A 10604-nucleotide genomic window follows, 5' to 3' on the forward strand; every position below is an offset into this window, starting at 1 on the left:
GCCTGCTTCGTTAGGCAGCTTGATGTACTGTAGGTAGCCAGGTAGCCTAGTGGTTAGAGTGGCTAACCAGCAGGTAGCCTAGTGGCTTTCGGTTACTAGTTGGGCCAGTAACCGAAAGGTTGCTAGATCGAATCCCCGAACTGACAAGGTACTAATCTGTCGTTCTGCCTCTGAACAAGGCAGTTAATCCACTGTTCCTAGTCATTGTAAATAAGAACCAATTCCTAACTGTCTTGCCTTCTTAAACAAAGGTTCAATAAAACAATACCCCTGGGCAGGATGCTATTCTATGTTCCCTGGTCAAAGTAGTTCACTATTGTAATAAGGTGTATTTTCAGAGACAGCCATTGACTCCAACTCTCCATTCTCAGACCCGGTGAAAAGTTGTTTCTCTTGTTGCCAGTTTCATTTGTCGTGAAGGAACCAGTTCTGTTGTTTTGGCTGTGTCGTGGAGATGTTGCCAGTTGAAGTCATGAGTTAATGTTAATAATTAGTCTACCCTTGGCACCCGATTCTATTCTCGCTGGGTGAAGCAGCGAGCTGCTCCTTAGGTAACATGCCTACTCAGACTTTGTGGTCCAGTCATATAGCTTAGGGCCGTCGGTCTCTTAGTCAGATATCAATGTTTACTACTGACTGACAGCCTACTCTCCAGTCCTGTGTGATTGATCTTAGACCTAAATGTCTATGGATTGTTGATGGATCGTTGATGTCACCCCTTGGGTTACTAAAATAACTAAGTTCCAGGAAGACTTCACACAGTGAGTGTGCCGTCAGTACCAGCTGATCTTGGGGCAGGGTAGCCTAGTGGTTAGAGCGTTGGACTAGTAACCGAAAGGTTGCAAGTTCGAATAAAAGTAAAATTAAAAAATAAGTCCTTGTATGTCGATTTATCCCTGATTGACCCACATTCACTGAGTCCTGAACATAACCTAATACGGGTTCACTTTAACTGCTCTTATTTTGGCACAAAAGTGAGAGGTCTATCACTCCTGAGTCTGTCTGGTGTGTTGCGAGGTGATCCTTTCCAGTCAGGTCCTATCCTCTCCTGTCAGGTCCTCTCCTCTCCTGTCAGGTCCTCTCCTCTCCTGTCAGGTCCTCTCCTCTCCTGTCAGGTCCTCTCCTCTCCTGTCCTCTTCTCCTGTCAGGTCCTCTCCTCTCCTGTCCTCTTCTCCAGTCAGGTCCTGTCCTCTTCTCCAGTCAGGTCCTGTCCTCTCCTCTCCAGTCAGGTCCTGTCCTCTCCTCTCCTGTCAGGTCCTGTCCTCTCCTCTCCTGTCAGGTCCTGTCCTCTCCTCTCCTGTCAGGTCCTGTCCTCTCCTCTCCTGTCAGGTCCTGTCCTCTCCTCTCCTGTCAGGTCCTGTCCTCTCCTCTCCTGTCAGGTCCTCTCCTCTCCTGTCAGGTCCTGTCCTCTCCTCTCCTGTCAGGTCAGGTCCTCTCCTCTCTGTCAGGTCCTGTCCTCTTCTCCAGTCAGGTCAGGTCCTCTCCTCTCCTGTCCTCTTCTCCAGTCAGGTCCTGTCCTCTCCTGTCAGGTCCTCTCCTCTCCTGTCAGGTCCTCTCCTCTCCTGTCAGGTCCTCTCCCTCCTGTCCTGTCCTCTTCTCCAGTCAGGTCAGGTCCTCTCCTCTCCTGTCCTCTTCTCCAGTCAGGTCCTGTCCTCTTCTCCAGTCAGGTCCTGTCCTCTCCTCTCCTGTCAGGTCCTGTCCTCTCCTCTCCTGTCAGGTCCTGTCCTCTCCTCTCCTGTCAGGTCCTGTCCTCTCCTCTCCTGTCAGGTCCTGTCCTCTCCTCTCCTGTCAGGTCCTGTCCTCTCCTCTCCTGTCAGGTCCTGTCCTCTCCTCTCCTGTCAGGTCCTGTCCTCTCCTCTCCTGTCAGGTCCTGTCCTCTCCTCTCCTCTCCTCTCCTGTCAGGTCCTGTCCTCTCCTCTCCTGTCAGGTCCTGTCCTCTCCTCTCCTGTCAGGTCCTGTCCTCTCCTCTCCTGTCAGGTCCTGTCCTCTCCTCTCCTGTCAGGTCCTGTCCTCTCCTCTCCTGTCAGGTCCTGTCCTCTCCTCTCCTGTCAGGTCCTGTCCTCTCCTCTCCTGTCAGGTCCTGTCCTCTCCTCTCCTGTCAGGTCCTGTCCTCTCCTCTCCTCTCCTGTCAGGTCCTGTCTGTCTCCTCTCCTCTCCTCAGGTCCTGTCCTTTCTCTCCTCTCCTGTCAGGTCCTCCTCTCCTGTCAGGTCCTGTCCTCTCCTGTCAGGTCCCTCTCCTCTCCTCTCCTGTCAGGTCCTGTCCTCTCCTCTCCTCTCCTGTCAGGTCCTGTCCTCTCCTGTCCTGTCCTCTCTCCTGTCAGGTCCTCTCCTCTTCTCCTGTCAGGTCCTCTCCTCTTCTCCTGTCAGGTCCTCTCCTCTTCTCCTGTCAGGTCCTCTCCTCTTCTCCTGTCAGGTCCTCTCCTCTTCTCCTGTCCTGTCCTCTCCAGTCAGGTCCTGTCCTCTCCTCTCCTGTCCAGTCAGGTCCTGTCTGTGACGTCCGTGTCTGACTGCCTCTGTCTCTCCTTGCAGGATGTGAAACTGTCAGCCGAAGTGGAGCCGTTTATCCCACAAAAGAAAGGTCTGGAAGGAGCGCCGGTCACCATGAGCTTGTCTGGAGGAGGAGAAGGAGGAGGGGGGGTAGAGCCCACCCCAATCCCCAGCTACCTCATCACCTGCTACCCTTTTGTCCAGGAGAACCAACCCAACAGGTAGACACATCACCCTACATCTTATAGTCCCTAGATCATGCAGCCTACACCCTACACACTAAGGGCAGGTTTCCTGGACACAGATTAAGCCTAGTCCTGGATTAAAAACCTTATTCAATGGGGAATTTCTGAGCACATGTCTTTTCATTCAAAACTAGGCTTAATCTGTGTCTGGTAATCTGACCCTAAGAGTCTGAGGTTCGACTGTCACTGATACAATCTGTATTAGAACTACCCAGCCTCTGTACCTGAGCCGCTGACAGTTAGCCTAGCATTAGCTCGGAAAGAATCTCGATGGAGTCCAGGAATATTCCTGTTTCTGACCCTCCTCCAGGAATGTGCCTGTGCCCATGTCAGTGGGAAAACTGATGGGGTCTTCCTTCTGATTCACCTAAAGAAACCCCCATATACCGTGTGAGTGTTACACACAGCTAGGCTGTGAATGATCAGTTACCACCCAGGGATGTGATCAGGGCAGAAAAATATACCAGGCACTCTGATTTTTTTATAAAAACACACCAAAAACAGATGACCATGCTTTGTAACGTTTCTAAAAACAAGAAATGTGATATTACTCTTTCATTTTTTTGTGACTGGATTTTTTAACCAAAATATCATAGACAAATTGTTGAGTTGGCCCTTTAAGGGCGGGAGGTTACCTTGGTGTGTGCGATTTGGGATCTGACTCTTTGCTATCAGTTGAAGCAACAGACTCAAACTAATGTTGAAAAACTACTGAACTTGTGAGCAAAACAATGTAAATAGCCAAGGAACACGAAGACAAAGTCTCACTTTGTAGACGTTTGTGGAAAGTAGACCAACGTTTATGCCTGTGCACAGTGCCTCCAAAAAGGAATCAGCATTTCACTCAGTGAGCTCAGCTGTGCCAGATGGGACATATAGTTGAAGTCAGAAGTTTACACACACCTTAGCCAAATACATTTTAACTCAGTTTTTCACAATTCCTGACATTTAATCATAGTAAAAATTCCCAGTTAGGATCACCACCTTGTTTTAAGACTGTGAAATGTCAGAATAATAGTAGAGAGTGATTTATTTCCGCTTTTATTTCTTTCATCACATTCCCAGTGGGTCAGTTTACATACACTCAATTAGTATTTGGTAGCATTGCCTTTAAATTGTTTAACTAAGGTCAAATGTTTCAGGTAGCCTTCCACAATAAGTTGGGTGAATTTTGACCCATTCCTCCTGACAGAGCTGGTGTAACTGAGTCCGGTTTGTAGGCCTCCTTGCTCATACACTCTTTTTCAGTTCTGCCCACATTTTCTTTGGGATTGAGGTCAAGGCTTTGTGATGACCACTCCAATACCTTGACTTTGTCCTGAAGCCATTTTACCACACTTTGGAAGTATGCTTGGGGTCATTGTCCATTTGGAAGACTCATTTGTGACCAAGCTTTAACTTCCTGACTGATGTCTTGAGACATAATTTTCCTCCCTCATGATGCCATCTATTTTGTGAAGTGCACCAGTCCCACCTGCAGCAAAGCACTCTGACAACATGATGCTGCCACCCCTGTGCTTCACTGTTGGGATGGTGTTCTTCACCTTGCAAGCATCCTCCTTTTTCCTCCAAACATAGTGATGGTCATTATGGCCAAACAGTTCTATTTTTGTTTCATCAGACCAGAGGACATTTCTCCAAAAAGTACGATCTTTGTCCCCATGTGCAGTTGCCTACCGTAGTCTGGCTTTTATATGGCGGTTTTGGAGTAGATGAACCAGACTTGTGGAGGTCTACACTTTCTTTTCTGACGTCTTGGCTGATTTCTTTTGATTTTCCCATGATGTCAAGCAAAGAGGACCTGAGTTTGAAGGTAGATCTTGAAATACATCCACAGGTACACCTCCAATTGACTAAAATTATGTCAATTAGCCTATCACAAGCTTCTAAAGCCATGACATTTTCTGGAATTCTCCAAGCTGTTTAATAGCACAGTCAACTTAGTGTATGTATACTTCTGACCCACTGGAATTGTGATACAGTGAAATAATCTGTCTGTAAACAATTGTTAGAAAGATGACTTGTGTCAAGCACAAAGTAGATGTCCTGACCAACTTGCCAAAACTATAGTTTGTTAACAAGAAATTTGTGGAGTGGTTGAAAAATGAGTTTTAATGACTCCAACCTAAGTGTATGTAAACTTCAGACTTCAACTGTAGGATTGATATTTCTTTGTGGAATTAGCAGCTTTGAAACAAAATAGTTGAAATACTTTAAAAACAGATACTGCAACATTTTCTGAACATTAACTCACATGTGCTCATACTTGACTTTGGACTTTTTATTCAGGAATGTAATGCTCCCACTGTAGAGCCCTGCACATTGACCAGCCAATGGGGTTGGGGAAATATACATTTTACCAGCAGGTGTCGGATGTTAACTTCATGCCCTGGATGTGATTGAGAGCTGTCGACCTGTGTGTGTGTCCTGTGTGTTTCTCTTTGTCAGGTGTCTGATGTTAACTTTATGCCCTGGATGTGATTGAGAGCTGTCGACCTGTGTGTGTGTCCTGTGTGTTTCTCTTTGTCAGGTGTCTGATGTTAACTTTATGCCCTGGATGTGATTGAGAGCTGTCGACCTACCTGTGTGTGTGTCCTGTGTGTTTCTCTTTGTCAGGTGTTAACTTTATGCCCTGGATGTGATTGAGAGCTGTCGACCTGTGTGTGTGTGTCCTGTGTGTTTCTCTTTGTCAGGTGTTAACTTTATGCCCTGGATGTGATTGAGAGCTGTCGACCTGTGTCCTGTGTGTTTCTCTTTGTCGGATGTTAACTTTATGCCCTGGATGTGATTGAGAGCTGTCGACCTGTGTTTGTCCAGTTTCTCTTTGTCAGGTGTTAACTTTATGCCCTGGATGTGATTGAGAGCTGTGACCTGTGTGTGTGTCCTGTGTGTTTCTGATGTTAACTTTATGCCCTGGATGTGATTGAGAGCTGTCGACCTGTGTGTGTGTCCTGTGTGTTTCTCTTTGTCAGGTGTCTGATGTTAACTTTATGCCCTGGATGTGATTGAGAGCTGTCGACCTGTGTGTGTGTCCTGTGTGTTTCTCTTTGTCAGGTGTTAACTTTATGCCCTGGATGTGATTGAGAGCTGTCGACCTGTGTGTGTGTGTCCTGTGTGTTTCTCTTTTTGTCATGCCCTGGATGTGTCAGGTGTCTGATGTTAACTTTATGCCCTGGATGTGATTGTTACCTGTGTGTGTGTCCTGTGTGTTTCTCTTTGTCACTGATGTTAACTTTATGCCCTGGATGTGATTGAGAGCTGTCGACCTGTGTGTGTGTGTCCTGTGTGTTTCTCTTTGTCAGGTGTTGATGTTAACTTTATGCCCTGGATGTGATTGAGAGCTGTCGACCTGTGTCCTGTGTGTTTCTCTTTGTCCTGTGTGATTGAGAGCTCTTTGTCTGGTGTCTGATGTTAACTTTATGCCCTGGATGTGATTGAGAGCTGTCGACCTGTGTGTGTCCTGTTTCTCTTTGTCAGGTTTCTGCCCTGGATGTGATTTGTCAGTGTTTCTCTTTGAGGTGTTAACTTTATGCCCTGGATGTGATTGAGAGCTGTCGACCTGTGTGTGTGTCCTGTGTGTTTCTCTTTGTCAGGTGTTAACTTTATGCCCTGGATGTGATTGAGAGCTGTCGACCTGTGTGTGTGTCCTGTGTGTTTCTCTTTGTCAGGTGTCCTGTGTGTTTCTCTTTGAGGTGTTAACTTTTTATGCCCTGGATGTGATTGAGAGCTGTCGACCTGTGTGTGTGTCCTGTGTGTTTCTCTTTGTCAGGTGTTAACTTTATGCCCTGGATGTGATTGTGTTAACTTTATGCCCTGGATGTGATTGAGAGCTGACCTGTGTGTGTGTCCTGTGTGTTTCTCTTTGTCAGGTGTTAACTTTATGCCCTGGATGTGATTGAGAGCTGTCGACCTGTGTGTGTGTGTCCTGTGTGTTTCTCTTTGTCAGGTGTTAACTTTATGCCCTGGATGTGATTGAGAGCTGTCGACCTGTGTGTGTGTCCCCTCAGGTGTTAACTTTATGCCCTGGATGTGATTGAGAGCTGTGCCCTGGATGTGATTGAGAGACCTGTGTGTGTGTCCTGTGTGTTTCTCTTTGTCAGGTGTTAACTTTATGCCCTGGATGTGATTGAGAGCTGTCGACCTGTGTGTGTGTCCTGTGTGTTTCTCTTTGTCAGGTGTTAACTTTATGCCCTGGATGTGATTGAGAGCTGTCGACCTGTGTGTGTGTCCTGTGTGTTTCTCTTTGTCTGATGTTAACTTTATGCCCTGGATGTGATTGAGAGCTGTCGACCTGTGTGTGTGTCCTGTGTGTTTCTCTTTGTCAGGTGTTAACTTTATGCCCTGGATGTGATTGAGAGCTGTCGACCTGTGTGTGTGTCCTGTGTGTTTCTCTTTGTCAGGTGTTAACTTTATGCCCTGGATGTGATTGAGAGCTGTCGACCTGTGTGTGTGTCCTGTGTGTTTCTCTTTGTCAGGTGTTAACTTTATGCCCTGGATGTGATTGAGAGCTGTCGACCTGTGTGTCCTGTGTGTTTCTCTTTGTCAGGTGTTTGCCCTGGATGTGATTGAGAGCTTCGACCTGTGTGTGTGTGTCCTGTGTGTTTCTCTTTGTCAGGTGTTAACTTTATGCCCTGGATGTGATTGAGAGCTGTCGACCTGTGTGTGTGTGTCCTGTGTGTTTCTCTTTGTCAGGTGTCTTTGTGTTAACTTTATGCCCTGGATGTGATTGAGAGCTGTCGACCTGTGTGTGTGTGTCCTGTGTGTTTCTCTTTGTCAGGTGTCTGATGTTAACTTTATGCCCTGGATGTGATTGAGAGCTGTCGACCTGTGTGTGTGTGTGTCCTGTGCGTTTCTCTTTGTCAGGTGTCTGATGTTAACTTTATGCCCTGGATGTGATTGAGAGCTGTCGACCTGTGTGTGTGTCCTGTGCGTTTCTCTTTGTCAGGGGTGATCTGCCTCATGCTGCACATTCGTTTCCTTCCTGTCTGTTTTGAATAGCAGGAAGTGGTCTCTCAAGACCACCGGCTGTGAAAATGTCAGCTGGATCCTTGTCAGCCACACACACACACACACAGTCAGCTCTACACTGATATCAGCAGTGTAACAAGCTTTGTCTTAGTTTGACACAGTTTTCTCTGGCCTCCTACGGGTATATTAGTCCTAATATGTTGCAGTATATTCATACAATCATCACTACACCAGTCATTTGTTCTCTCCCTCCCCTCTACAGACAACAGCACCCCATGTATAGCGGAGGAGGGGACCTGCGCTGGCAGCAGCCCAACCCCAGCCCAGGTGGTCCTTACCTAGCTTACCCCATCCTGTCCTCCCCCCAGCCTCCAGTCTCCAACGACTACACCTACTACCAGATCATGCCTGCACCCTGCCCCCCCATGATGGGCTTTTACCAGGTAGGTAGCTGAAATGTTAGGGGGTTAGGGGCAGACCAGTAGTTAGAAGGTTGCTAGTTCAAATCCTGGGCGAGGAGATAGAACATGGAAGTGAATTAGCAACCCGGAGGGCTGCTGGTGTCAGATCTCAGGTACTATTCACCTTCAATGTGCCCTTTCGCTTGGTAGGTAGTGGAGTGTGTTGTTTTTGGGAGAAGAGGTTTACAAGACTAGTAGCCTGAAGAAATGGTTAGGAGAACAGAAGAAGTGGAGGATAAATGTTAATTGTCACAGGTACTATTCATTGCCAATGTGCCCTTTAGCATGGTAGGCAGTGGAGTATGTGTGAATGTTTGTCACAGATGGAAAATACAGTTGTTCTGTTCCTCTACCAGCCCTTCCCAGGAACGTACGCCGGGCCCCTGCAGCCTGGCGTGGTAAACCCTATATCAGCTGACGTCAGCGAGAGACCGGCCCCTCTCGGACAGGCGTTTGGACTAGCTAATCAGAGAGGTGGGAGGGGCATGGTCAGACCTGCCGTTCTACCCAAGGTAAGAGGTCAGAGGTCAAACGTTTTTCTGCTGGTCTACCCTAATGCAAGGTGCTCAGGTCCATACTTCATTTTTACATTACTGATCAATTAATACCATCAATGAATTCATTCATTAATACCGTTAATTGGGTCGTATAACATCAATATAATGTTTAATGTTATTATAGTCTATGTTCTATCAGCAGCAGCAGGTGGGGTTGTGTCAGTCCCTGAGGGCCAGAAGGCCCCCCATGAGGACTGTAGCTGTCCAGAAGGAGGTGTGTTCCTCGGGGCCAGATGGACGGACCAAGACAGTCCTACTGGTGGACGCTGCCCAACAGACTGGTACGTTTATAACCAGTAACATACTAGTACCAATACTAGTACATTGTAGTACTAGTTGAGCCCAGGGTTTGACTCAGGTTTGCATTGCCAAACCCCTGTATACTGGTCTAAAGGATGTCCACAGATGAATGACGGGCCTAACTCTTCTCTAACTTCTGTACAGGGTTGTGTACTGACTGTATGTGCCTGACTGTGGTCTAAGCCTTCATTACAGTATAAAGGCTTTACATAATGAAACTACACAGTCAACCACAGAGCATCTAGATCCTACTGAGCTGAGAGAACAGGTTTACAATGATGACGCTTCATCATACTGAGACACTATGGCTACGTTTACACAGTCAACCACAGAGCATCTAGATCCTACTGAGCTGAGAGAACAGGTTTACAATGATGACGCTTCATCATACTGAGACACTATGGCTACGTTTACACAGTCAACCACAGAGCATCTAGATCCTACTGAGCTGAGAGAACAGGTTTACAATGATGACGCTTCATCATACTGAGACACTATGGCTACGTTTACACAGTCAACCACAGAGCATCTAGATCCTACTGAGCTGAGAGAACAGGTTTACAATGATGACGCTTCATCATACTGAGACACTATGGCTACGTTTACACAGTCAACCACAGAGCATCTAGATCCTACTGAGCTGAGAGAACAGGTTTACAATGATGACGCTTCATCATACTGAGACACTATGGCTACGTTTACACAGTCAACCACAGAGCATCTAGATCCTACTGAGCTGAGAGAACAGGTTTACAATGATGACGCTTCATCATACTGAGACACTATGGCTACGTTTACACAGTCAACCACAGAGCATCTAGATCCTACTGAGCTGAGAGAACAGGTTTACAATGATGATGCTTCATCATACTGAGACACTATGGCTACATTTACACAGTCAACCACAGAGCATCTAGATCCTACTGAGCTGAGAGAACAGGTTTACAATGATGACGCTTCATCATACTGAGACACTATGGCTACGTTTACACAGTCAACCACAGAGCATCTAGATCCTACTGAGCTGAGAGAACAGGTTTACAATGATGACGCTTCATCATACTGAGACACTATGGCTACGTTTACACAGGCAGCCCAGTCTATTTATTTTCTTGACCTAATTGGTCTTTTGACCAATCAGATCAGCTCTGAAAAAGATCTGATGTGACAAAATCTGATGTGATTTGTCAAAAGACAAATTAGTGGAAAAAACATCACAACTGGGTTACCTGTGTAAACGGAGCCTATGATACCCATCCTGCTGGGAAGACAGTAGGAATGTAGAGTTTCAGGTTGGAGAGGTCTACTCTGCACGTGTGCAGTACGTGTTGTCCTCTGTGATACCTCTGGCTGGGGGAATAATGCTACTTTTTATTTTTTTTAACCTTTATTTAACCAGGAAGGGCTCATTAAGATTAAAATCTCTTTTTCAAGAGCGCCCTGGCCAAGATAGGCAGCACCAAGTCATTACAAAAAAAATTACAGATAGTTTTTCATGTTGTCTAAGTAATCTAGTAAAAACCATTGAATTCACAAGAGTATCAAACAGCAACTTAAACACATTGACAGGTCAGTGAATCAGCCTT

The 10604-nt window shown here is 46.5% G+C and overlaps 1 protein-coding gene across 1 annotated transcript in view; it reads left to right on the plus strand.

Moving 5' to 3' along the window:
• secisbp2l (SECIS binding protein 2-like) overlaps positions 1 to 10604 on the plus strand; it is a 42910-nt gene that overhangs the window by 7306 nt on the left and 25000 nt on the right. Inside the window, exons 2-5 of the mRNA XM_042315119.1 lie at positions 2530 to 2708; positions 7963 to 8143; positions 8518 to 8673; positions 8843 to 8999. Of these exons, the coding sequence (XP_042171053.1) occupies positions 2530 to 2708; positions 7963 to 8143; positions 8518 to 8673; positions 8843 to 8999 (673 nt within the window). The remainder of the gene's footprint in view (positions 1 to 2529; positions 2709 to 7962; positions 8144 to 8517; positions 8674 to 8842; positions 9000 to 10604) is intronic.

This window comes from Oncorhynchus tshawytscha, unplaced genomic scaffold (assembly GCF_018296145.1).
Source record: "Oncorhynchus tshawytscha isolate Ot180627B unplaced genomic scaffold, Otsh_v2.0 Un_contig_5571_pilon_pilon, whole genome shotgun sequence".
NCBI classification, from domain to species: domain Eukaryota; kingdom Metazoa; phylum Chordata; class Actinopteri; order Salmoniformes; family Salmonidae; genus Oncorhynchus; species Oncorhynchus tshawytscha.